Consider the following 26,849-nt stretch of genomic DNA (forward strand, 5'->3'; position numbering starts at 1 on the left):
AACTCATTTACATATTCTACGCCGACCGCAATGGAAGCGCCACCTAGCGGCCATCCGAAAAATTGCAATCTAAGATAGGACGGCGCAAGCCGTCCTATCTTAGATATGTTTAAGCGTATCTCTGTTTGAGCATACACTTAAACATAAGTCGGCGTAGATTCTGAGTTAGGTCGGCTTATCTACTGATATGCCGGCCTAACTCTTTCTGAATCTACATATAAGTCCGTAAAGCTGGCCATAGATGGCGCAATTTTCTTTCCTGCTATCACAAGTTGCAGGAAAGAAAATTGCTTGATTCCCCCATCAACACAGTCAGTGTTGATGGGGGGGGGGGGGGGGCAATGCCTCCCATGGAGCCATTGTGTTCTTGGGCTAGGGGAGCCATCTCCACCAGGAGCACACAGTGATTACCGCTACCAGCTATTATAGCCGCTAGCATTAATTGCATGTTAAATCTGACAGGCTGGTTTTACCCAAGTTGATTGTACCCATGATTAATCAGCCTGCTCATACATGGTTTGAATCTTGGCCAGTCCCTGCTGTACCGGCTAAGATTAGATCCATCTATGGCTGGCTTTAGGGTTGGTTTTATGCTTGCAGTCTGAGAAAAAAGATTGATCCATTGTGATAACCACATTGTATTTTCTCTATCATGTACAGGGAGAGATGGCTGCCACCCCAGCATGCTTTGCTCATCTAACACACCTGCTCATGTCTTTGGCTGAAGGAAGACTCATTTTGTCTCTTGAGGTGAGCTGAAATATCTGTAATGAGACCGGAGTTTTTTGTAACGAAATCTGTGTCAGTAGGAAATTTTACAGAGTATTTGTCAGTGGGGTCAGGCATTTTAAAAGGTTATAGACCTGATAGGGTGGTTAGTACAGCCTGACCACTGGTGCCACCAGAGACGCACAAGCTTGGCTTTGACCCCCCTGGAGGAGAGAGGGCACCTACAGACACAGCTGGCGCTGCTGATCTTGGGAGCAGCAATACCGACATAACAGGTTTTCTCTTCTAATGCATTTTGGGAGACACAGCAGAGCTCTGAAAAATGAACTCTGGATACTAAGCAGAAGGTAGAAGGGTACATTTCTTAGTTTTAGCGCAGTGCCCTAGGAGGTGAGTCATGTTGGGTTTCTCTCACTTCAAGGAAGATTTATTTTTTATCTTTTTTCTTTCCATCTCCCAGTTAGCAATTCTTTTCTGGGTGGTTTGATTCTGGAGCATTATTGCTATCTGATAACGATGTCATATATGACATAGCACACATAGATCGCTCGTCTTCTGCTGCAGACGTCGCTTGACTCCAGGACAAGTAAGTGTCCATTTATTAAAAGTCAGTAGCTGCAGTATTTGTAGCTGCTGGCTTTTAATTTTTTTTTTTTTTACAGCGGAGCTCCACTTTAAGGTAAAAAAACAACTACCCCTTCCCTCCAGCCCCCCTTATGCTTACCTGACCCCAATATCGATCCATCGCTGTGCATAAGAGCAGCATCACTCTCTCCTCACTGGTAGAGAGACACCAGCGGGAGTCATTGGTTCTTGCTGCTGTCAGTCACAGCCAGTGAGGAGGAAGCAGTGGAGAATGGGGATGAGCCGCACTGTGTGTATCAATGGAGCTGAGGAGCGAACTTACCTAAGCGCCCCCCATAGCAAGCAGCTTGCTATAGGAGCACTAAGTAGGGGAAAGGAGGCAGAAGAGCTGGCAGGGGACCAGAGAAGAGGAGGATCGGTTAAGTTTGTTATTTAAAAATTACATTCACTATCACTTTAAACCCTTAGAGCTAAACTGCTTGGTTTGCTATAGCTCAAGCAGTTGTGCTGCATGTCTTTAAAGTGACATTAAATCTTACATTTTTTGTTAAATAATGAAAGATTAAAATAACAAATGTATAAACATGTCATTCTTACCTGCTCTGTTTTACACAAAGTATCCCTGATCCTCTTTCTCTAGGGTCCCCCGCTGGTGCTCCTGGCCCCCCTCTTGAGCAAGTGCCTGGATATAAAGGCACTCTCTATGGGGGCACTTGTGTGGGATTGCTTCTGAGCCACCCTGTCTGCATCTATAGACAGACAGTGCAGCTCAGCCCCATCCCCTGCTCCCTCATCACAGCATTTGATTGACAGTAGTGGGAGCCCATTGCTTTGACTGCTGTCAACCTGCCCAGTAAGAAAGGAGACAGCGGAGAGAGCTGCTACTCTCATGCACATCGCTGGATGGAGATCAGGCTCAGGTAAGTATAAGGGGGGGGGGGGGGGGGTCCTGCAGCATAGAAGATTTTTTTTACCTTAATGCATAGAATGCATTAACGTGGTTGGAAAGGTTCAGTTTTTTTTTTGTCATACCTACCTCCACTGTGCAGTTAGTTTTGCACAGAGTGGCCCCGATCCTCCTGTTCTGGGGTCCCACGCCGGCTCCTCCCCGCAATAGCTAATCCCCTCTGGGAAGCTCTGTCCCGAGGGCGTTGCCTTGCGGGCGCACTCCCATGTCATACACTCTGTGTCCATAGCCGCCGACTCAGCGGCCGCGTCATTGGATTTGATTGACAGCAGCAGGAGCCAATGGCTGCGCTGCTATCAATCTATCCAATCAACGCCGAGACTCCATGGAGAAGAGGATTCCGTGGACACGCAGAGCAGGTTAACGGGCTCAGGTAAGTAAAACTGGGAGGCCCATGTATGCCAGGTGTTTTTTCACCTTAATGCATTGTGAAAAATCAAGTCGATGCATGCTTAGAAGCATTGAACTTCGTTTTATTCAGCACGTCGTGTGTTTGACGTCACCGCGTTCTGACCTGATCGGTTTTTGGAACGATGGTGTGTACGCACATCAGACCATCAGGCCACTTGAGCGGTGAACCGATGGAAATGGCCCATCAGACCATTCTCATCGGTTTGGAACGACCGTGTGTACGCGGCCTAATTGTCGCCCTATGACAGGATAACACTTGGAAACCTTTTTGTAGGTGAGATCAAGTGGTGAAACTAAAGGGCAACCCCCATAGAAAAAAACGCTGCAAATAATGTATTTAAATAAATTTATTTTTTTGCAGTTTGTGTTTCTGTACAGTTTAAATTACCATCAAGTCTTTCCACCAAAGTGACGTCACCTTTCTGCAGTGTACAAAATTGTTGGTTTGAATGGTTCGGGAAACTGGCCCTCTTGTGGTAGTGTCTGAAATAGCCAGATGCTTGAGTCCTTAGGTATGCAAGGTGACTTGTGTTATATTGTGATGATCTGACTAATGGATAACTTTGGTTTTCATTCTTGTAGGGAGGGTATAATTTGCGTTCAATTTCAGAAGGGGTCTGTGCTTCCCTGAAGATTCTCCTCGGAGACCCTTGTCCAAGTTTGCCTCAGGCCTTTGCCCCCTGTGAGAGGTACGATTTTTATTTTTTGTAAATCTTATGATTTTGTTAACATCTTGATATTTATTAAAACAGTTATTAGCAGTATGGTTTATGGATTTCAGATATTCACCTATTATAAACTCTGATGATCCCTCGTCATTTTCTTTCTTGAGATATTCTGGATACAGGACCTGGCAGAGACCTTCAGAACATCTGCACATGTTTCCGTCTGGAAGTGCACAAAGACAGCGCAGTGAAGTAGGTCCAGGACCTCTTTTCCTGCGCATCTTGGGGTAGATTCAGGTACCTGTTACGGCGGCGTATACGGCGTCGGCGTTTCGTTACACCGATTCACAAAGGCAGTTACGCTGAAAAAATAGGCTTCCTCCACCGACGTAACTTGATTGCGGCGGCGTAGAATTGTGTGCAATATCACTTTGCTTGCTAGGGGCGCTTCCGTTGTTGTCGGCGTAGAATATGCTAATTTCCTAGATACGCCGATTCACAAACGTACGTGCGCTTGGCGTTCGTTTTTTACGTTGTTTGCCTTAAGGCTTTTTCGGCGTAAGGCTGCTTCTGCTATTAGGAGGCGCTATTAAAGGAACACTAAAGTCAAAAATGTTATTTTTTTAAAATAACAAACATGTTATACTTAGCTCCACTGTGCAGATCGTTTTGCACAGAGTGACCCGGATCCGTGTCTTTTGGTGTCCCTCGGCGGCTGTCTCGGCTCTTCCTCGCAAAAGCTTTCCACGTTCATGCAAGCTCCCTCGCATGGTGGAAAGCTTTTGCGAGCGCGCTCCTGTGATACAGCTGGCGGCCAGGCTGGGCACCGAGCAAGATGACAAGCACGCGCCCGGGACTATCGAACGGTCAGGTAAGTGAAACGGGGGCTCGGGGGGGGCGTTGCTGTCAGATGTTTTTTTACCTTAATGCATAGGGTGCATTAAGGTAAAAAAACTTTTACCTTTACAACCCCTTTAAGTATGGATGTCGTTCCTGCTTCTAAATTTGAATTATTTACGTTGTTTGCATAAGTCGTTCGCGAATAGGGCTGGATGTAATTTACGTTCACGTCGAAACCAATACGTCGTTACGCCCTACTTGGAAGCAATGCACACTGGGATATGTACACGGACGGCGCATGCATGTAAAAAACGTCAATCACGTCAGGTCATCATACATTTACATAAAACACTCCCCCCCTTCCACATTTGAATTACGCGCGCTTATGCCGGCTCCATTTACGCTACGCCGCCGCAACTTACGGAGCAAGTACTTTGTGAATACAGCACTTTCTCCTGTATGTTACGGCGGCGTATCGTAAATACGATACGCTGCGTCGCCGTTTCATTGCGCACCCCTACCTGAATCCACCCCATTGTGTGGTCTCAAAGGCTAGGCAGCGCCTTTTGGCATTTCTGCGCATGTGTCGGACTATCAAAAATGGCAGCACTGGTGGAGGGGATGGAGCCACATTCAGGCTGCATTCACACCTGAGGGTTTTCAGCTAGTAAAACGCCCGAAAAAATCCCATTCATTTCAATGGCACCACATCTGAGCATTTTGTCACCTGAAGAAAAACGCCTAAAAAACGCTCTAGTCTCAAAAAAGAATATGAGCTTCTTTGGGGCAGATTACAGGCGTTTTTTTTTTTTTTTTTGCTTTTTTCATTGGTGACCTGAACAAAGCAACGGTAAAAATGCGGTAAAAAAACATGGCAAAAACGCACGACTTTGAAACGCTCAGGTGTGAATGGAGCCTCAAGGGAAATGTTCCTCTTTATGTAATAATAATATTAATATTTTTTGTTTCTAGCTTTGGAAATAATATGAAAGCATTGGAACCTCTGGCAGTCTGTTTTTTGCTGCCCATATACACGTAGGAAAGATTTACCCTCTCTATTTGTCCTGTTTACCATTTCCACCATTGCAAAATTGTTTATCTATCATATGAATACAAATAGAGGATAGTATTTAGTCGGGACAACAGCTGATTGTAGGATTTTCTCCTATTTTAGAAAATGTCCACTTCCGGGTGTGTCTTAGGGAACAGGAGTCGCAGGGAAATCTCGCTATAATCATTTATAAAAGCTGAGAGGGGTTCTAATCCTTCCTGGCTTTAACCAAAACTAATAAAAATAATGTTCAGGCTGAGGTGCACATTAACAGTACCCCCAAATGAAACAGTAACATAGAGTGCTACGCTAGATTACCAAAAGTATTGGGACGCCTGCCTTTACACGCACATGAACTATAGTGACATCCCAGTCTTAGTCTGGCCCACCCTTTGCAGCTATAACCGCTTCAACTCTTCTGGGAAGGCTGTCCACAAGGTTTAGGAGTGTGTCTATGGGAATGTTTGACCATTCTTCCAGAACAGCATTTGTGAGGTCAGGCACTGATGTGGATGAGAAGGCCTGGCTATATGTCATCCCAAAGTTGTTCTATCGGGTTGAGGTGCAGGCCAGTCAATGTCCTCCGCCCCAAACTTGCTCATCCATTGTTTTATGGACCTTGCTTTATGCATTGGTCCAAATCATTTGGTGGAGGGGGGATTATGGTGTGGGGTTGTTTTTCAGGGGTTGGGCTTGGCCCCTTAGTTCCAGTGAAGGGAACTCTTAAGGCGTCCGCATACCAAGACATTTTGGTCAATTTCATGTTCCCAACTTTGTGGCAACAGTTTGGGGATGGCCCCTTCCTGTTCCAACATGACTGCACACCAGTGCACAAAGAAAGGTCCATAAAGACATGGATGAGCGAGTTTGGGGTGGAGGAACTTTACTTGGCTGCACAGAGTCCTGACCTCAACCGATAGAACACCTTTGGGATGAATTAGAGCAGAGCCAGGTCTTCTCATCCACATCAGTACCTGACCTCACAAATGCCCTTCTGGAAGAATGGTCAAACATTCCCATAGACACACTCCTAAACCTTGTGGACAGCCTTCCCATTAAAGTTGAAGCTGTTATAGCTGCAAAGGGTGGGCCAACTCAATACTGAACCCTACGGAACCAAGACTGGGATGCCATTAACATTCATGTCTGTTTAAAGGCAGGTGTCCCAATACTTTTAGTAATATTGTGTATATAAATAAAACAATTATAAGCTATGCTGGATCAGCATCTAATGTCCAGCTTTGTAGGTTTGTGGTGTTTATATGTTAATATTCTTTCACATATTTGAATTCTGCAGTGCCCTGGCATCGATCTCTGATACCTTCTGTGTTCTCAGGAAGTATTGGCGGAGCCTGCAGGAACAAGGTAGGTGTCTGTTCAGATAAGCTTAAAGAAAAAAAATCCCCAATTGCAGTTACTCACCTTTCTTTGGAATGATAGAGATGATAATGTGCTCTCCAGTAGCTTTCATTCCTGAAGTTTTGTGTCTGTGCCCACCACGTCCACTTCAATATGCTGACAGTATAGCTTACCAATAGCAAGGTGTTTAGAGCCAAATTATTTTAGGCAGATTTTCCATCCCAATTAATCACTGTGAGAAGTTCTAGTCCTTTCTATAAAATGTGTTTTTGTTTGTGTCCCCTTTGGAGAGACTTCCTATTACTTCCTGTCCTCACAGGACGTAGGGGGAAAATATCCCCAGTGCAACACATATGCAGCAATAAAATCTGACATCGGCTGCAAACCTTTTCTACCTCTATCAAAACAAAACAAAAAAGTTTGGCTAGAGTTAGATTTTAAACCTCCCATTGCATTATGGGAGCTGAACTTTTCCTTTCTGATTCAGCCTACACCGTGCCTTGTGAACAGTCAACCTTCATAAGCCTGGGCAATTCAAACTCAAAATATGATGAAAAGTGCATAAGCAAAAGGTACCTACAATGAAAACGTATGTCAAAATAATCAGTAGATATCAGAGATATAGGCAACTGAACTTTAATGCAAATCTTGACTTTCTCTTCAACAGTCAAGTTTTGCCCTTTCCCGTCCTTCTCTTGAGCCTCTCTCTTGGGGCAAGTAGTTTGCCCCAAGAAAGTAGCTCTGCGTCAATTGTTTTAACACAGTTTTCACATAATTTCTGTTTGTGTTTTTTTTTCATCATATGCTCAGTTTTAATAGCTCAAGTTTGATTCAGATGTAGTTTAAACTACACTTGTCTGTAGTCTAATGCAGGCCATAGATATATCAATGTTTTCCTTCCACCACAGCTTCATAGGGGAATCCCTCCTGCAGAGCTATTGTGTTCTTCTGGTGGGGGCAGCCATCCCTGTTTGGGGAACACATTGATTATTGCTAGTGGCTATAGCTGAACATTGATCAATAGATTAACTTGGGTACAATCAGCCTGTCCAGATGGCTTGAATCTCAGCCAGTCCCTGCTGAACCGGCCAATATTTGAACCATCTATGGCCGGTTTCCGGCTTAACAATACTGGAGCATTGCGCTGTACCTGCACATACCTTTGGTCCCTGCTGCTGAACTGGTTCCAGCACTGCAACCCTGTAAATTCCAAAATCTGGAGCTGCACACTACAAGAAAGGGTGATTCTGCAAAGGGTAAGGCCTCGTAAACACGATCAGAAGTCAGTCTGTCTTTTTCCATCGGAAATTCTTAACGTGTGTATGCCCATCTGAGTTTTTCTATCGGATTTTCCGATGAATTCCATCGGAGTTTACATAGAGCAGTGTTTCTCAACTCCAGTCCTCGAGGTGCCCCAACAGGTCATGTTTTCAGGATTTTCCTCAGATGAAACGGCTGTGGTAACTGCTAAGGCAGTGAAACTGATCAAATCACCTGTGCAAAATAATGGAAAGCCTGAAAACATGACCTGTTGGGGCACCTCGAGGACTGGAGTTGAGAAACACTGGCTTAGAGAACATGTTCTCTTTTCCTCCGATGGAATTCCGATGTGAATTTGGTCAGATAAAGGTCCGATCGTGTGTATACAGGACATAATACTTTCTTGTAGTGTCAGTCACTGGCTTGCCCCATTTAGCATGTTCTCAATAGCCAGTAATGCCACTTATGCTAATGATGGCTCATTATGAACTTAGGGGAGGGTGTGGAAACAGCAACTGACAATACAAAGAAGTGTGAAAGGTTTGCAGATTACATCATTGTGGAAGTCAAGATTACTGATCTTCAGAATTGAGCAGCTAACTGTATGTGTAAGCTTGATGGCTGTATTGGAGACCTGGAACATGATACTTAGTTATTTTTTTTATTTTTTTTTTATCATTCCTTAGATTTCACCTTAACTCAGACAGTTAAAGCACAAGAAATCAGTCAGACTGCATTAGAAGATACGTCAGGAGATACTCTGACAATAGTATTGGATGCATCCATGAAAGAGGTGATGAGGGAGTTGCCACAGCAGCGCACCGGCCTGGTGTATGATGAGCGCATGATGGAACATTACAACATGTGGGACAGGTGAGAAGAAAGACAAAATCAAGATAATGGGAGTGTCTTCCTTAACCACTTAAGGACCCGCTCATGTACATATACGTCCTGTTTTTAAAGATGGATATCTCTGTAACGGCAGCAGCTGCTGCCACAACCGAGATATCCATCTTTTCATTGAGCGGTCCTGTAAACAATAACGGTGGTCTCCATGTTGGATTCGCCGCAAGATCACCGTTATTGGCGGCGGGAGAGGACCCCCTTCCGCTGCTTACCGGAGCCGTCGGCAGCGGCGGAGGCGATCGGGTCCTCTCTCCTGCTTGCTGTGGATGCAAGTGAGGGCAAGATGGTCCCCACCCGTCCCCATAGCATAGCAGGACGGAAGCGACGTCAAAACGTCACTTCTGCCCATGCTTCTTAAAGCAATATTTTCTTGTTGTAATTTTTTCAAATGACAATTTTTTTTTTCTTTTTGACCCCAGATCTCATATTTAAGAGGACCTGTCATGCTTTTTTCTATTACAAGGGATGTTTACATTCCTTGTAATAGGAATAAAAGTGATACATTTTTTTTTTTCAGTGTAAAAATTAATAAAATAAATAAGAAAACAAAAACATTTTTTTTTAAAGCGCCCCTTCCCGACGAGCTCGCGCGCAGAAGCGAATGCATACGTGAGTAGCGCCCGCATATGAAAACATTATTCAAACCACACAAGTGAGGTATCACTGCGATCGTTGGAGTGAGAGCAATAATTCTAGCCCTTGACCTCCTCTGTAGTTTAAAAGATGCAACCTATAGAATTTTTTAAACGTCGCCTATGGAGATTTTTAAGGGTAAAAGTTTGACGCCATTCCACGAGCCGGCGCAATTTTGAGGCGTGACATGTTGGGTATCATTTTACTCGGCGTAACATTATCTTTCACAATATATAAAAAAATTGGGCTAACTTTACCGTTGTCTTATTTTTTTTATAAAAAAAAGGGCGCTTGTAAGACCGCTGCGCAAATACGGTGTGACAAAAAGTATTGCAATGACCGCCATTTTATTCTCTAGGGTGTTAGAAAAAATATATATATAATGTTTGGGGGTTTTAAGTAATTTTCTAGCAAAAAAAATGTTTTAATCTTGTAAACGCCAAATCTGAAAACCAGGCAAGGTCCTTAAGTGGTTAATCATTAAAGGCTAAGTTCAACTTAAAAAAATAATAATAAATGCACATGATTTGCAGGTAAAAAATGTGTATTTATTATTATTATTTATTGTTCTTTTTTTACAGGAGCCTACAGAGCATTGCACCCAGCGACCAGCAGATTATTGGAGCAATGTCAGGCTTCTGCACAGTCTTTCTCCAGCTTTGTGCCCATATGTCCAAATGGGCTAGAGGACGAATAAATGAACTATGACCATGCTGATCAGTACTCTCACAGTTCATTAAAACTATAAGTCTGTCCCTGTGAGTGAATGAATGACGTGGCTGTGTGGGTAGAGCCCAGCAAAGCCACGCTGTTTTTAAAAAGTGACAGGTGCAGGGATCCTCAGTGTTACAGGGGGGTGAGGAGGGGATGCTTCACTGTAGCGTGTTGCATGTTACACCCCAAGTAAACATGTCACTAAAGGTGAACTTATCCTTTAGCCTGGGTTCACACTGGTTTGATGGGGAAACCAGCTCAATTCCAGTGCTGGTTTCCGCATTGCATCTCCCTCGCAGGCAGTTCACATTGCCCTCTGTGAACCGCTGCATGTGTCAATACAAAAATAATGACACCCCAGATGGGTTCGCAGATCACAGTGCGAACTGTGAATTCGGACAGGAATAGGATCTGAGGGGGAGGGGGGAAGGTTCCTGCAACTTTTTCATGTGAATCCAATGCGAGTTCAGCTATACAACTGTATGACTGAATTCGCATTGCACAGACATCGAATGTGATCGGCACAGCAATGCGGTGGGAATCACATGCAATGTCTGTGTTCACAATATTGTAAACCCAGGCTTAAAGGGGTTGTAAGCCTACGTGTTTTTTCACCTTAATGCATCCTATGTATTAAGGCGAAAAAACACCTTGCAGTTTACTTACCTGAGCCCTGAATTTCCGTGGACACGTCCCCGCTGTCCTTCTCTCCACGGAGTCCCGGCTTTGATTGGATAGATTGATTGCAGCGCAGCCATTGGCTCCCGCTGCTGTCAATCAAATCCAATGACGCCGGCGTTGGGGGCGGGACCGAGTCAGACACTCAGCGTCTATGGACGGCAAGTGTATGAATCAGGAGCGCGCCCGCAAGGTAACCCAATCAGGAGAGAGCTTCCCAGAGGGGGTTATCTAATGCACGGAGGAGCCCCCATAAGACCACAGAAGTCAAGGATCGGGGCCACTCTGCAAAACGAACTGCACAGTGGAGGTAAGTATGACATGTTTGTTATTTAAAAAGAAAAAACGGGAACCTTTAGTATAACTTAAAAGCAGAACTAAAGTCCACAAACCCTTCCCTGGCGCCGACATCTTCTGCCCAGGTGTGGAATCTCTTGCCGTCTTGTCTAGCTGGTGCAGGATGATGTAACTCCTGCTTATGGGCACAGGAGTTTATTCATTCAAGAACCAAGGTATGCTGAGAATGTACACTACGCGGAGCATGCTGAGCTCAGTGCACCTTCTAAAGAAGACTTTGAGCTGACAGGTACGTTTGATTTATAGCAAAAGAGACATAGCATGTCACTTCTGCCATAAAGAGCCTGTCTGCTCATAGTTGTTTTTACTTATTCAGATTAGTTCCAAGTTATGGAAGAGCACAATCTGCATAGCAAATCATCTTTTAATTTAGCTGATTTTAGAAAACCGAACCCAGGTTTATTGATAGCCCAAATATTATAGAGCCTGGTTTACTTTAAAGACCATCTCCGGCTGATCACCTAAACTCACAGGTGAATCACAAATACCTGATAAATGATTGATAAAGCAATGATCATACTATCCCATAACCCAGCCGTGCTGGTTAGTGTACCAGGGTGGCAAATATAGTTACGCTACAAGGCTGCATTGTTATTGTGTATCAGATATTGTCAGTATTTTTCTCTGTGCTGCTCTCTGATCTTTTTTTTCTTTCTCAGTGGCCACCCTGAGACTCCACAAAGAATTGCCCGAATATACCTGCGTCATAAGGAGATGGGGCTGTTAGATCGTTGCATTCGTCTCTGCCAACGCGTAGCAACAAAAGAGCAGCTACAAATGTGCCACAGGTGTGTACATACAACAGAAGCAAATCATTGTGTGGCTTAGGTCGTCTTTTGCCAAGTTAGACAAATATGAGGTTTAAAACATAAGTTCACCTTTCATAACATGTTACACCCATATTCATGGGAATATTCTCCCTGTGTCTGTTGCCCACGTCACCCATTTATAGTCCTCTATAAATAGAAAATGTCAAGGTCTGGCAGCCTTTGCAGCTGTAAGCTTGTAGTTTTCATTGAGTCTTCCTGTCAGAATGTATTGGCTTCCTCGTATTAGGTATGAGCAAGCCGATACTCTGCCAGATCTGCAGGAGACCTGAATTGGCATCAGCAATCTGCTGATCGCTGGTGCAATGCTTTACAGGCCCCCAAAACAGAAAATCATAAATGCACATTTTTTTTACATGCAGAAAAATGTGCATTTATTATTTTTTGTCAAAAGGTGAACTTATCCTTTAAAGATATTTGGCTAGATTCAGGTACGGGCGCGCAATTTTAAGACGGCGTAGCCTAGCGTGTTTACACTACGCCGCCTTAAGTAAGAGAGGCAAGTACATGATTCTCAAAGCACTTACCTCCTTACTTAGGGCGGCGTAGTGTAAACGCGGCGGGCGTAAGGGCGCCTAATTCAAATGGGTTGGAGGGGGGGCGTGTTTAATGGCAATAAGGCTTGACCTCACGTTTTTGAAGTTTTCTGGTTACTGCGCATGCGCCAGGCGCCTACATTTCCCAGTGCGCATTGCGGCTAAGTACGCCGTATGGGCCTATTGATTTTGACGTGGACGTAAACGACGTAACTCCCGATTCGCGGACGACTAACGCAAACGACGCTAAAAATTCGAACCTCGCGGCGGGAACGGCGGCCATACTTTAACATTGTTATTCCACCTAATAGGGCGTACGTTCGTGAATCGGCGTACAAACTCATTTACATATTCTACGCCGACCGCCATCTAGCGGCCATCCGAAAAATTGCAATCTAAGATAGGACGGCGCAAGCCGTCGTATCTTAGATATGTTTAAGCGTATCTCTGTTTGAGCATACGCTTAAACATACGTCGGCGTAGATTCTGAGTTAGGCCGACTTATCTACAGATAAGTCGGCCTAAGGCCCCATACACACGAGAGGATTTATCCGCAGATACGGTCCAGCGGACCGTATCCGCGGATAAATCCTCTCGAGGATTTCAGAGGATTTCTATGCGATGGCGTGTACACACCATCGCATTGAAATCCGCGCTGAAATCCTCTGCCGATGACGTGTCGCGCCGTCGCCGCTATTATGACGCGGCGACGGGCGCGACGCTGTCATATAAGGAATTCCACGCATGCGTCAAATCATTACGACGCGTGCGGGGAATCCCTTTAGACGGATGGATCCGGTAAGTCTGTACAGACGAGCGGATCCATCCGTTGGAATGGATTCCAGCAGATGGATTTGTTGAGCATGTCAGCAAATATCCATCTGCTGGAAATCCATCCCAGGGGAGATTTATCCGCGGATAAATATCCGTTGGCGTGTACACACCATAGGATCTATCCGCAGAAACCCATTTGATGGGATTTATCTGCGGATAGATTCTATGGTGTGTATGGGGCCTAACTCTTACTGAATCTACCTAATTGGAAGGACCAAATACAGTACTATCATGAGAGGGATTTACAGACATTTTTATGATGGTATTTGTTCATGTGTATTTGAATGCAAGAACAAACATTTTATATATTGCAGCTTGCCAGTCTATAGCTGTGGTGGTTACAATAGTTTTCTTTATTTCCGTCTTTTTTTCCTTTATTTTCACCTTGTGATTCTACCAGTAACACAAGTCCTGTCTGAAGGTGACAACACTCATTCGCTGTATTATATTTATGTAAGGGTTGCGTTGTTACTTGAGGACAGAAAGTGCCACAGAACACCCCTCTTTCCGATTTCCATATTATAGGGGGAATCCGTGTTTCATAGTTCACAGAGCAAATAAATAAAATAAATAAAAGCAAATATTTTTACTAATGCAATATTTCTGGAGTGCTATTCTTCAGACATTCAAGCATTTATATGTATTGGAGTGTAAGAGGGTTTAGCCCCTATTCACACTTTAGCATTTTTCTGCTCATTTGCCTATGCCTTACTACACCTCATTGTGCTCAGCATGCAGAATCTCATTGAAAGAAACAGCTGTACACCAAGGATGCAACATTAGTCCAGGTTTATTTCCATGGGAAATCTGGCCCTGCCTATAGGATCTCCCCTCTTAGTGCATTTCACCGAACAGGACACTGTACAAGAACCACAGCCATCACAATTGTAAATACTAGTAGTGCATTCAACCCATTCACAATTCAGCAGTGTTTGTAAAGTGCCACTGAACACCAATGATTTGGGGTTTTTGTTTTACAGGTGTACGGTTTTAAAGTGCCAGGGACCACCAATGATGATAATATTGTTTTTTAAGGGTTCTAAAGGAGCGGTATACAATGCCACTGACCACCAATGATGATAATAGTGGGGTAGATTCAGGTACGACTTGCCCATTTCTTACGGAGGCGCAGTGTACCGTTTTAACACTGCGCCTCCGTAAATTTCCTGCGATACGCTTGATTTACGGAGCAGTAGCTCCGTAATTTGCGTGGGCACTCCTGAAAAATGCCCGGCGTAAGCGCGCGTAATTTAAATGATCCCATAGGGGGCGTGGATCATTTAAATTGGGCGCGTTCCCGCGCCAAACTTAGTGCGCATGCTCCGTCGGGAAACTTTCCCGACGTGCATTGCGGCAAATGACGTCACAAGGACGTCATTTGCTTTAACGTGAACGTAAATGGCGTCCAGCGCCATTCACGATTCACTTACGCAAACGACGTAATTTCTTTAAATCAGTAATTTTTTTGTGAATCGGCGTTAGTATGCAATTTGCATACTCTACGCTGACCACTATGGGAACGCCACCTAGCGGCCATCGTAAGAATGCAGCCTACGATATGACTGGCATAAGAGCCTTATGCTAGTCATATCTTAGGCTGCAGTCGGCGTATCGAGCTTCCTGAATCAGGAGCAGTCGATACGCCGGCACAACTAAGCAATTGCGCTGCGTAACTATGGTTACGCAGACGCAATTGCTTGTTGAATCTACCCCATTGTTTTTTAGGGGGTTCTAAAGGAGCGGTATACAATGCCACTGACCACCAATACTTGTGGGATTATACCTGAAAGGTAAAACTATTATTATACAGGCTTTCTATAGCACCAACAGTTTACGCAGCTCTTTACAATGTAGAGGGGGGACAGTACAATTACAATACAGTTCAATACATAAGTAATAGGAGGGCCCTGCTCATAGAGCTTACAATCTAAATGGAAATGTAAGCAAATCCACATTTGTGTTTTTTTTTTCCTTTTTATATTGTAAAAAAAACTAAATTTGGTTTGGGCATATTCTTTATACCACCAAAAGAAATCTCTATCTGCCTTTAGGATAACCTGAAAGTTTGAGTTACAGACTAGGCTTGTACACTGACTGTCTTTACATAAATATGATTGATCTTCACAGTCTTCCCTACATTGAAAAGATAGAAAAGTGTTCCCGAATGAAACCCAGGGACCTGCATAGAATGGGGGATGAGTATAACTCCATTTTCATCAACAACAAGTCTTACAGCAGTGCCTGTCTGGCTGCCGGCTCGACATTCAGTGTGGTGGAAGCTGTTCTTACAGGGAAGGTAAGATGCAAACACTTGTGTATGAGGAGCTTTCAGGAAGTCAACTGGGGAAGATGACCCAAAAGTCATATTTGATGTTGCATTCACATTTTTGATTGGCACCCCTAATCTTTAGACCATCTTTCTTATAGCGTTTTGTAGATTCTTCTCGTAGTGGCTATCTGAATTGTAATTGGCACCCCTTCTATGCAGCTATGAAAGTGTGGATTGCATTCAGCCTAGCACATACACGTATCAGTAATATGCAGTCACTATGCCGTACAACTAATCAGACAGCACAGTAATAAGCAAATATAGGTGCCCTAGGTTCACATATTTATACATAAAACACGGTTTATAATGCACATTGATAAAATAATTAGATCACATTCAAAGACCTTTTTATCTTTTACTTAAAATAGGAGTATGGGTTTTTTTTTTTTTTGTTTGTGACTTATACTAACCTAGGTGGGCAGCATCTGTCTGGAGCTGTGGCGGGGCAGGGAGCGGCCAGATCAGGCTTTCAGCAGCATTCTGAGAGGCTGAGCCAGGTGTCAGTCCAGGCAGTAGGCGGATCTAGACTTTATTGTCGTGATGACGCTTTGCCTGGACTGATTTCTGTGACGTCAGCAGAGAGCGGATTTCAGCCCACTCTCTGCTGAAAACAGGTCACAGGAGTACAAAACGAATTGCACACCTGTGATCCATAGGAGAAGTACAGCGAAAAGAGCTTTGGCTATACTTCTTTAAATTTGCCATTGGCTGAGAGCGCTGATCGGGAGTTGGTTGGATGCTGGTTTTCCAGCATGCTCATCTGACAGTAGCCGGCCAAACCAACATACACACACAGGCATAATGTAGGCTGGCTTTTATTGAACCAGCAATTGTCTCCCAACATTCTACTTGTGTATACATGGCTTTACCCAGGTATCCATTCGGAAACCCACCCTGAGAAAAGCAATGCAGCTATAGCTGGCGTACATATAGACAGGAAATCTTTGCAAAGGAGAACAGAATATCAGCAGCACTAAGATGTAACAAGCGTGAAAACAAGTATTTATAAAATTCCAAGGTTATAATAGACGGTGGTTTTGCAAACAGTCATACAGTTAGGGTTTAAATCATTCTAAATTTAATGGCTTCTTTAAATCCAGGTTCAAAATGGAGTCTGTATCGTTCGCCCACCAGGTCACCATGCAGAGCCAGGCGCAGCCTGTGGTTTCTGCTTCTTCAACAATGTTGCCCTTGCTGCACGGTATGCCCAGAGCCTGAAGAACCCATCAGAACCACGATTAAGGTACAGTGGAATACAGTATCCTGCTTGGTAGTTATTTTTGTATGTCTTTCCCTTTCATTTTGGTTATTTCCCCTTATAGGGTAATGATTCTGGACTGGGACATTCACCATGGCAACGGAACACAACACATTTTCCAGGAAGATGATAGGTTAGTATGCCAAGGATCTAATTGTTTTTCTTCATAAAAAATATTTGTATATGCCCTTTCTTGCATTTGACCTCATTTGTCCATTACTAGTGTACTGTATGTGTCCATCCATCGATATGACGATGGCCAGTTCTTCCCATCTTCTGAGGATGCTGCACATGACCGGGTTGGTGTCGGCCGTGGAGAGGGGTTCAATGTGAATATCGCCTGGAATGGTGGCAAGATGGGTGATGCAGAGTACTTACTGGCCTTTCATAGGATTGTCATGCCCATTGCTTATGAGGTAAGAGATATAATGGGAAGAAAAAGGCCAGGGAAGCGAAGGACAGTCAAAGATAGCGCAGAAGCTAGGGGCAAGGTGGGGAATGAGGAACATTCAGAATGGCAACATTAAGGGGTTTATTGCATGGGATAGGAGTGGTAGTGGTGCAGTGTGGTATATCATCCACATATCGGCCAACAGCTGAGTCGCCTGTGAGGAGGTGCCAGTCTTTACCCAAAATTTGCCTTATCTGGTCAGATTGGTTGTTAAACTTGATAATCGGGCGTATGTATCATCTGGTGTGCCTTGGAACAAGAGTAGATCTCTTGGGATATCTCTTGATCGCTGATAGGCCATTTTGAGGCATTTACGGCTGAATCCCCTTTGCAGAAACCTCTTTCTTTATCGTACATCACGGGACACAGAGCGGCATTCATTACTATATGGGTTATATGGAGTACCTTCAGGTGTAGACACTGGCAATCTTCAAACAGGAAATGCCCCTCCCTATATAACCCCCTCCCATAGGAGGAGTACCTCAGTTTTTTTCGCCAGTGTCTTAGGTGTTAGTCATGGTTTAGCTTGCCTCCGCATCCTTGGGATTAGGTGAGCTACCGGTTCTGTCCAAAAAAGCCTGCGCGCTAAAGTGGTCAGTAACCGGACCCCAAACCCTTGGGGTATAGCCCATAATGCTTTCTTTTTAAGAGAGCTGGACCCTGGGCCCAGAACTTAGAAAACCTTTGGGGCGCCTAATGTTTTCTGTTTGCCAGGGTGCTGTATGGGCCCAGGACAGTGCATCCTTCATGGAAGAAGAAGGTTCCCAGGGCCTGAAGGTCTAGACATCCCCACGGAGATGGGGGAAGATTGGACCTCTTGCTTGGCAAAGTCCTGCGGCATGGAGCAGGTAAGTAAGGGGAAAAAACCTGCGGGGCTTGGCTCTTAGCAAGTTTTTTCTGGGAGGTCACAGGGGACATGCCTAAAGGTTATGCATTGCATCTGGCAAACCAGTCACATATCAGGAAGATAGGATGGCTCTATATGTTATATTTCCCCATAAAAAGTGACCTCCCTGGTAGTGTTGCAAAAGCTGTGAGTGGGGCCTTTTATGTACAAGTGTATGTGTGTGTCAGAGAGCTATGCTTACCTGCAAGCCTCCAGGCGATGCTCTATCCAGTCCTCTCCCTCATGCCTGCAAGGCAGGCAAAACGCTGACCTCCTCGTGTGCTCCAGGCCTGCGGCTGCAGGAACAGAGAGGCCCTTCCTCCCAACCCCCCCCCCCCCCGTCGGCGGGCGCGCGCGCGGTGCGCGTGCACGTGTTATAGACGCATTTGGCGCCGTTTTAGCTGGGGGGGAAGGGCGGGTCAGTGGTTTAAAGGAAGGGGCGGCCCTTCCTTAGATGCCACAGCTCATTCATTTCTCTGGCTTAAGGGAGGAAGGACTGGAGTGAAGCACGGGGCGCTGAGGACACACAGTGGCCAGAAAGAATACTACAGTCTTCAGAAGATTGTGGTTTAGCCTAGGAATAGGCTGGTTTTCTTTTCCATCTCATAGTCTTTTCTTTGGCAATACTACTCAGGGGGATAGAATGTTTTTTCTTGCCTAGATTGAAAAAAAAAAAAAAAAGAAGAAAAGTTTTTCTTTGAAAAAAAAAAAAAAAAAAGAAGGTGTCATCTAGGGTAGAGGAAACATTTTTTATTCCCCAAACAGGTGTTTGGGCATTTAACTATTATAAGTCCCAGGTACCAATAAGTAGCAGGTGTACCTCGGTATTGTACCATGGCATCAAGAGCAGAGGGTACAAAAGGTGGGGATTCCCCCGCAGAATCTGAGGTCTCGGATAGAGCTATGCCGCTGCTTTCCCCACAGGGAGCCTTTGGGCCATCGGGGTCTGGGGCTAGAGCTGACGCGAGTCAACCCAACCCTAAGGTGGTCACGGAGGAGGTGTTACTCGCCTCTTTAAATGAGATGCGGAGAAGCATGGGAGAAATGATAGCCGCAGCCATGCGGGGTAGTAAGCGGAATAGATCTCCGTCACCCGTGCGCGGACCCTCGGAAGAGGAGGTCCTTTCCTCTGGGGAATTGGACCTCTTGGACAGAGACCAGGTAGGTTCAGGGATCGAAGATCCGGATACAGAGGAGTCTGGGGCAGTCTCCCTGAGGGAGAGCTGGTGGATTCAGGGCTTGACGGACTTGGTCCATAAGGCATTCAACCTACCTGTACCAGATCTCCAGGTATCCACGGTTTCAGCTTTGGGCTCACTGAGGGCGCCTCAAAGCAGTGCTGTGTTTCCGATCCATCCTCTATTGGAGGAAGTCTTGTTCCAAGAGTGGAACAAACCAGACAAGGTTTTCTTTCCACCTAAGAAATTTTCTGTCTTATATCCTATGGAAGAAAAGTTTTCCAAGAGATGGGCTTCTCCTGCAGTAGACGCAGCCATCTCATGTGTTAACAAATCGTTAACATGTCCTGTAGAAAACGTACAGGTTTTCAAAGATCCAGTTGATAGACGCTTGGAAGCCCTACTTAAGAACTCCTTCACTTCTGCAGGGGCAGTAGTACAGCCAGCCGTGGCTGCGATTGGAGTCGCTCAAGCTTTATCGGATCAATTTAAGCAAATGCTTGAACTTATTCCTGCCGAGCAGGCAGAAGAATTTTCGGATGTCCCTAAGGCCATATGTTTTACGGTAGACGCAATCAAGGATTCTATCCAACAAGCGTCACGTTTATCATTATCCCTTATCCATATGAGAAGACTATTATGGTTAAAAAGCTGGGAGGCTGAGCCCCCATGCAAGAAGCTCCTGGCAGGGTTTCCCTTCCATGGAGGACGGCTCTTCGGAGAGGACTTAGATAAATACATTCAGACCATTTCAAGCGGCAAGAGTACTCTCTTGCCAACTAAGAAGAGGGTTCAGGGACCTGCGTTTAAACGACAGTCCTCCCCTGGGCAGGGGCCCTCTAATGCCAAGCAGTATCGACGGCCTCCTGCAAGAACAAACTTCGGCTTCAACAGCAGATCACGAGGACAGGCTGTTAGGGGCAAGAGGCAGTGGTTTCGCAAGCCAGCAAAACCAGCCCCCAAGTCTACCTCATGAAGGGGCGCCCCCACCCACGAAGGTGGGGGGAAGGCTGCGACTCTTTTCGGAGATTTGGGAAGCCAACATTCCCGACGAGTGGGTACGGTCTTCCGTGGCCACAGGCTACAAGCTAGAGTTCCTAAGGTTTCCTCCTCCTCATTTCCAGGAGTCGAGGATTCCAAACGATCTGGAGAAAAGAGCCGCATTAAGGTCGGCTCTAGATCATCTACTTTCCCAGGAAGTAATAGTAGAGGTACCAGTCCTGGAACAGGGGCTGGGTTTCTACTCCAACCTATTCATCATCCTAAAGCCCAATGGAGATGTCAGGCCAATTTTGGACCTAAAGATGGTAAATGCATACTTAAAGGTCCGCTCATTTCGGATGGAATCCGTGCGGTCAGCAGCTGCCACACTCCAAAAGGACGACTTCATGGCGTCCATAGACATAAAGGATGCCTACCTTCATGTTCCAATTTATCAGCCACATCAAAGATATCTACGCTTTATGGTGGCTTCGCGTCATTTCCAATTCGTGGCGCTTCCCTTCGGGTTGGCTACGGCCCCCCGGGTGTTCACGAAGGTTCTAGCTCCAATCCTAGCCAAGCTAAGGATCCAAGGGGTCACGATCCTAGCATACCTGGACGACCTCCTAGTCATAGACCACTCATCTCCCGGCTTGGAACGAGCAGTGGCCCTCACGGTCCAATACCTCGAGAGGTTCGGCTGGGTCCTAAATCAAGAAAAGTCAACATTCCAGCCCACAAGGCAGTTGGAATATCTCGGCATGAGATTAGACACGGAACAACAAGGGGTGTTCCTACCTCTGAGGAAGGTCAAAGCCATCAAGGAATTAATCCTACTGGTTCTAAGCAAGAAAAAACCGACTATTCGCCTATGTATGAGATTACTAGGCAAGATGGTGGCTACTTTCGAGGCGGTGCCATACGCCCAGAGCCACACTCGCATCCTGCAGGCAGCCATCCTGTCAGCATGGAGCAGAAGGCCACAGGCCTTGGATATCCCGTTGCCTCTCTCATCAAGAGTCCGGCAAAGTCTGTGTTGGTGGTTAGACCCTCAGAATCTACTGAAGGGAAAATCTTTCAGCCCAGTGGCTTGGAAGATAGTGACCACAGACGCCAGCCTGACGGGCTGGGGAGCGATTGTGGATGGTTCCACTCGCCAAGGTATTTGGGCAAAGCCAGAGAAGCTTTTACCCATCAACATCTTGGAGCTCAGAGCTGTTCGACTAGCCCTCAGGGCTTGGACGTCGAAATTGCAGGGGCTCCCGGTGAGAATTCAATCAGACAATGCCACGGCAGTGGCATACATAAATCACCAAGGGGGGACCAGGAGTCAGGCCGCTCAGAGAGAAGTGAGCTTGATTCTCTTATGGGCAGAGGCTCATGTGCCCTGCATATCGGCAGTATTCATTCCCGGAGTGGACAACTTTCAGGCGGACTTCTTAAGCCGCCAGACTCTATGGCCGGGGGAATGGTCTCTGCATCCACAAGTCTTTCAAGCACTCTGCCAAAGATGGGGAGTGCCGGACGTGGATATCATGGCATCGAGACTCAACAAGAAGCTAGACAGGTTCATGTCCCGCTCAAGGGATCCGATGGCCTGCGGAACCGATGCTCTGGTTTGCCCTTGGCATCAGTTCAAGCTTCTTTATGCGTTTCCCCCGCTCCAGTTACTACCCCGCCTGCTGCGCAGGATCCGGGTGGAGCACATACCAGTTATCCTGGTAGCTCCAGCATGGCCCAGAAGGGCTTGGTACTCACTAATCCTAAGGATGGTAGTGGGAAACCCTTGGACTCTGCCTCTAAGGCCAGACCTGCTATCGCAAGGTCCGATCCTCCACCCTGCCTTACGGCATCTAAATTTGACGGCCTGGAAGCTGAATCCTTGATTCTCAGGGGTAGAGGTCTGTCTCAGAAGGTAATCTCTACCCTAATCAGAGCCAGGAAACCGGTCTCTAGGGTGATTTATCACAGGGTCTGGAAGGCCTATATAGGCTGGTGCGAGTCCAAGCTATGGCTTCCTCGCAAGTTCACCATAGATAGAGTTTTAAGTTTTCTCCAGCTAGGAGTGGATAAAGGATTGGCATTAAGCACAATCAAAGGACAGAATTCTGCCCTGTCAGTGTGGTTTCAGCGGCCACTGGCCACCCACTCGCTGGTTAAGACCTTCCTTCAAGGGGTCTTACGTATTAAACCTCCAGTTAAATCCCCGCTTTGTCCGTGGGATTTAAATCTTGTTCTGTCGAGTTTACAGAAACAACCGTTTGAGCCGTTGGCTGAAGTTCCTTTGGTTCTACTGACAAGGAAGTTGGTGTTTTTGGTTGCCATAGTTTCCGCAAGAAGAGTTTCGGAACTGGCAGCCTTATCCTGTAAGGAACCATATCTTATATTTCATAAGGACAAGGTCGTTCTCCGCCCTCATCCTTCCTTCTTACCGAAGGTCATATCCAGTTTTCATTTGAACCAGGATTTGGTATTACCATCCTTCTTCCCTAAACCTACTTCCAGAAAGGAAGGGTTGCTGCATACCTTGGATATTGTCAGGGCCATGAAGGCCTATCTTAAAGCTACAGAGAAGATCCGGAAAACAGATGTCCTGTTTATTCTACCGGATGGGCCCAAGAAGGGGCAGGCAGCTGCAAAGTCCACCATTTCTAGGTGGATTAAGCAATTGATCACTCAGGCCTACGGCTTGAAAGGGTTGCCTCCTCCAGTATCATTAAGGGCTCATTCTACTAGAGCCATGGGCGCCTCCTGGGCAGCGCACCACCAGATCTCTATGGCTCAAGTTTGCAAGGCGGCAACCTGGTCTTCTGTCCACACATTTACAAAATTCTACAAGTTGGACGTAAGAAGGAATACTGATACTGCCTTCGGGCAGGCAGTGCTGCAGGCTGCAGTTTGAGACCCTCGGATTCCGGGGGCTCCTCTTTTTTTGAGTTAAATTTAAAATTTAAGATTATTTTTCTCAAATAAGTTGGATTTATTATGATTTGAGTATATCTCTAAATTAAATCCTTTTGTCTTGGAGATGTTCTCCCTCCCCTCATTGTAAGCATTGCTTTGGGACATCCCATATAGTAATGAATGCCGCTCTGTGTCCCGTGATGTACGATAAAGAAAAAGAGATTTTTAATACAGCTTACCTGTAAAATCTTTTTCTTGGAGTACATCACGGGACACAGAGCTCCCACCCCTCTTTTGAGGACCATTTTGGGAGGCATACTGCTTGCTACAAAACTGAGGTACTCCTCCTATGGGAGGGGGTTATATAGGGAGGGGCATTTCCTGTTTGAAGATTGCCAGTGTCTACACCTGAAGGTACTCCATATAACCCATATAGTAATGAATGCCGCTCTGTGTCCCGTGATGTACTCCAAGAAAAAGATTTTACAGGTAAGCTGTATTAAAAATCTCTTTTTTGTAACTCACCAGCCTGCCTTTCAAAATCTGCATTGTTTGTGCATTTCCTGCGAATCCTCATGTATTGGCCTTGAGGTATGCTCTTTACAAGGTGTCAAGGGTGGGCACTGTCAAAATGCAGGAGAGTATTACCTGCCGTGAGATTTCTGAATAAATCAGTTTCAGTATCATTGTCCGGATTTTTCTTTATTGTAAGATCCAAAAATGCTAAAGTACTTTCATGAATAGTAGATGTAAACTTGAGTATAAAGTGTTTGTTAACCCAAAAATAAATACATAGAGAACCTGGTCCCTTAAGGCAGATTAAACAGCACCATGCTTGTGCTGCGTAATCTGCCCCCCTCTAGAAGGTAAAAAACCTGGCTGAACCTGCAACTTCCTGTTTCCCTCTCTCTGTGCTGACCACGATAATCAGGGCTGCTGAGCCCTGACCACCATGGTCAACATACATCCCTCCATCATCCACAGTCCTGCTATGCTCCTCTCGCCCTCTCCTTTCTATCAGCTCCGTGTCTATGTCTATCTTTAAATCTGACATTTTAAAGATCTTTAAATCTGACGTTTTAGAGACAGGACTGCATTAGTAGAATGATGGGACAAATCTAAGAAATATCAGGCTTGCTTTAAGAGACGAAAACTGGCCAATAGGAAATGATTGCAATGCACACTGACAAACTGCCATGCTCATCTCTCTCTCCTTCTGTAGTTTAATCCGCAGCTGGTTTTAATATCTGCCGGTTTTGATGCTGCGCGTGGAGACCCACTTGGAGGCTGCCGTGTCTCTCCAGAAGGCTATGCCCACATGACACACCTCCTGATGGGTCTGGCAGGTGGCAAGGTGGTGATCGTTCTGGAGGCAAGTATTTTATTTATTACCGCCTAGGTTTCTGAATTAATTGTGTTTTATATGTATTTCTACTCTTAATTAAAGCCGACATTTTGAAACTATCATAGCTACCAGTCTTTATCAGCTTTCGTATATGATCTTTTTGAGTAATATGAACTAATTGAACAGATCTGATGACAACAAAATCTATATTAATTCATTTCCATTTGTCTCATATCAGGGTGGTTATAATCTGACCTCCATCTCAGAATCCATGTCTATGTGTACTCGCACACTTCTCGGAGATCCCCCTCCTCACTTGACTGACTTGCATCCTCCCCGTCCATCAGCACTGCGTGCAATCTCCAACGTCCTCAGTGTCCAACACAAATACTGGCGCAGCCTTAGATTACAAGGTGAGAAACTGCGAAGGTGATGAGCTGGGAAATGCTTTCACTAGGAGCAGTTACTTATATTATTTAAAATTCATTTTTTTGTTTAAAACAATTGTACTCAGATACAGAAGTACAGGAAAAATGGAAGAGTAATTGACAGTATGTAAAATCATCTGGAACAGATTTAAAGCATATAAAAAAATAAAAACAATTGATTTAATGTGAGTCATTGCTGCATGCATGTGTTGTGTGGCAGAATACACAGGTAAGCATACATTAGCAATGGTATTTGCAGTGTTTGGACCTGGGTGGGTTATCTCAAGCTTAGCGTAAGAGCAGAGTTACACCATAGGTCATCCATTTTATGAAATGTAAGTCCTCTGTAGATATAGTTGGTATAAGGGTTTGCCATTTAGCTATAAAGCCCAAATCCATGAAAATAAAAAAAATGTAAAGCAGCCCACCCCCCTCAGCCCCTCTAAGGGCCCTTTCACACGTACAGACCGTATGTCCGCATTTTCATCTGTCCGTTTGCGGATGAAAACAGGACATACACGGGTCCCTATGTGATTACGGGTGTCAGCGGATGAACATCCGCTGACACCCGTAATTTGTCCGCCTCCGCAAAGATCCGCATTTGCAGACGGAAGAAAATCCTATTTCTTTATCGTACATCACGGGACACAGAGCAGCATATTCATTACTATATGGGTTATATGGAGTACCTTCAGGTGATGGACACTGGCAATCTAAAAAACAGGAAGTGCCCCTCCCTATATAACCCCCTCCCATAGGAGGAGTACCTCAGTTTTTACGCCAGTGTCTTAGGTGTTGGTCATGGTTTAGCTTGCCTCCACATCCTTGGGATTAAGGTGGGCTAACCGGTTCTGTCCAAAGGCCTCAGTGCTAAAGTGGTCAGTAACCGGACCCCAAACCATTGGGGTATAGCCCATAATGCTTTCTGTCACAGAGAGCTGGACTCTGGGCCCAGAACTTAGAAACCTTTGGGGGCCTAATGTTTCTGTTGCCAGGGTGCTATATGGGCCCAGGACAGTGGATCCTTCATAGGAACCCAGGGCCTGAAGGTCTAGACGCCCCACGGAGATGGGGGAAGATTGGACCTCTTGCTGTGCAAAGTCCTGCGGCATGGAGCAGGTAAGTGAAGGGGAAACTTGCGGAACTTGGTTCGCAGCAGGTTTTTTCTGGGGGAAGGTCACAGTGGGACATGCCTATGGTTTATGCGCTGCATCTGGCAAGGTGAGTCACATATCTTAGGATAGGATGACTCTGTATGTATATATTCCCCATAATCGTGACCTCCCTGGTAGTATTGCAACTGGTGCTAGAAAGCATGAAAAAGGGCCTGTGTGTATAGTGACAATTCTCTCTAAGAGAAGCCCCTGGGAATCTACTGAGGTTTCTTATGTAAAGGAGTGAATGCTCTTACCTGCAAGCCTGCTCAGAGAGGTCCAGGCGGTTGCTGCAGGAAAAAATGCCGCTCTGTGGATCCTGGCCTGGACGGCAGGATCAGCCTCTGACCTCCTCGTGTGGCCCCCTCCCCCCCCCCCGCCGGCGGGCGCGCGTGCGTCCCCGTGATATGGGCGCAATTTCGCGCCGTTTGCTGACAGGGGAAGGGCGGGCCTGTAGGTAAAAGGAAGGGGCGGCCCTTCCAAAAAGTTCCCAGCTCAGTGAAGTGTTGGAACTGAGAGAGGAAGAACCAGAGCGGCAGCGTGGGGCGCCGAGTACACACAGTGGCCAAAGAAGAGTATTACA

At 45.6% G+C, this 26,849-nt stretch overlaps 1 protein-coding gene across 4 annotated transcripts in view; it reads left to right on the plus strand.

Moving 5' to 3' along the window:
• Positions 1 to 26,849, plus strand: part of HDAC6 (histone deacetylase 6) — a 126,387-nt gene that overhangs the window by 47,073 nt on the left and 52,465 nt on the right. For all 4 annotated transcript variants that reach the window (XM_040324559.1, XM_040324562.1, XM_040324561.1 and 1 more), the window contains exons 14-24: positions 661 to 750; positions 3,275 to 3,381; positions 6,546 to 6,613; positions 8,554 to 8,740; positions 11,815 to 11,943; positions 15,480 to 15,648; positions 16,782 to 16,924; positions 17,004 to 17,072; positions 17,163 to 17,355; positions 24,562 to 24,711; positions 24,923 to 25,097. In XM_040324559.1, the coding sequence (XP_040180493.1) occupies positions 661 to 750; positions 3,275 to 3,381; positions 6,546 to 6,613; positions 8,554 to 8,740; positions 11,815 to 11,943; positions 15,480 to 15,648; positions 16,782 to 16,924; positions 17,004 to 17,072; positions 17,163 to 17,355; positions 24,562 to 24,711; positions 24,923 to 25,097 (1,480 nt within the window). The remainder of the gene's footprint in view (positions 1 to 660; positions 751 to 3,274; positions 3,382 to 6,545; positions 6,614 to 8,553; positions 8,741 to 11,814; positions 11,944 to 15,479; positions 15,649 to 16,781; positions 16,925 to 17,003; positions 17,073 to 17,162; positions 17,356 to 24,561; positions 24,712 to 24,922; positions 25,098 to 26,849) is intronic.

The sequence above is a fragment of the Rana temporaria genome, chromosome 9 (genome assembly GCF_905171775.1).
Source record: "Rana temporaria chromosome 9, aRanTem1.1, whole genome shotgun sequence".
Lineage (NCBI taxonomy): Eukaryota > Metazoa > Chordata > Amphibia > Anura > Ranidae > Rana > Rana temporaria.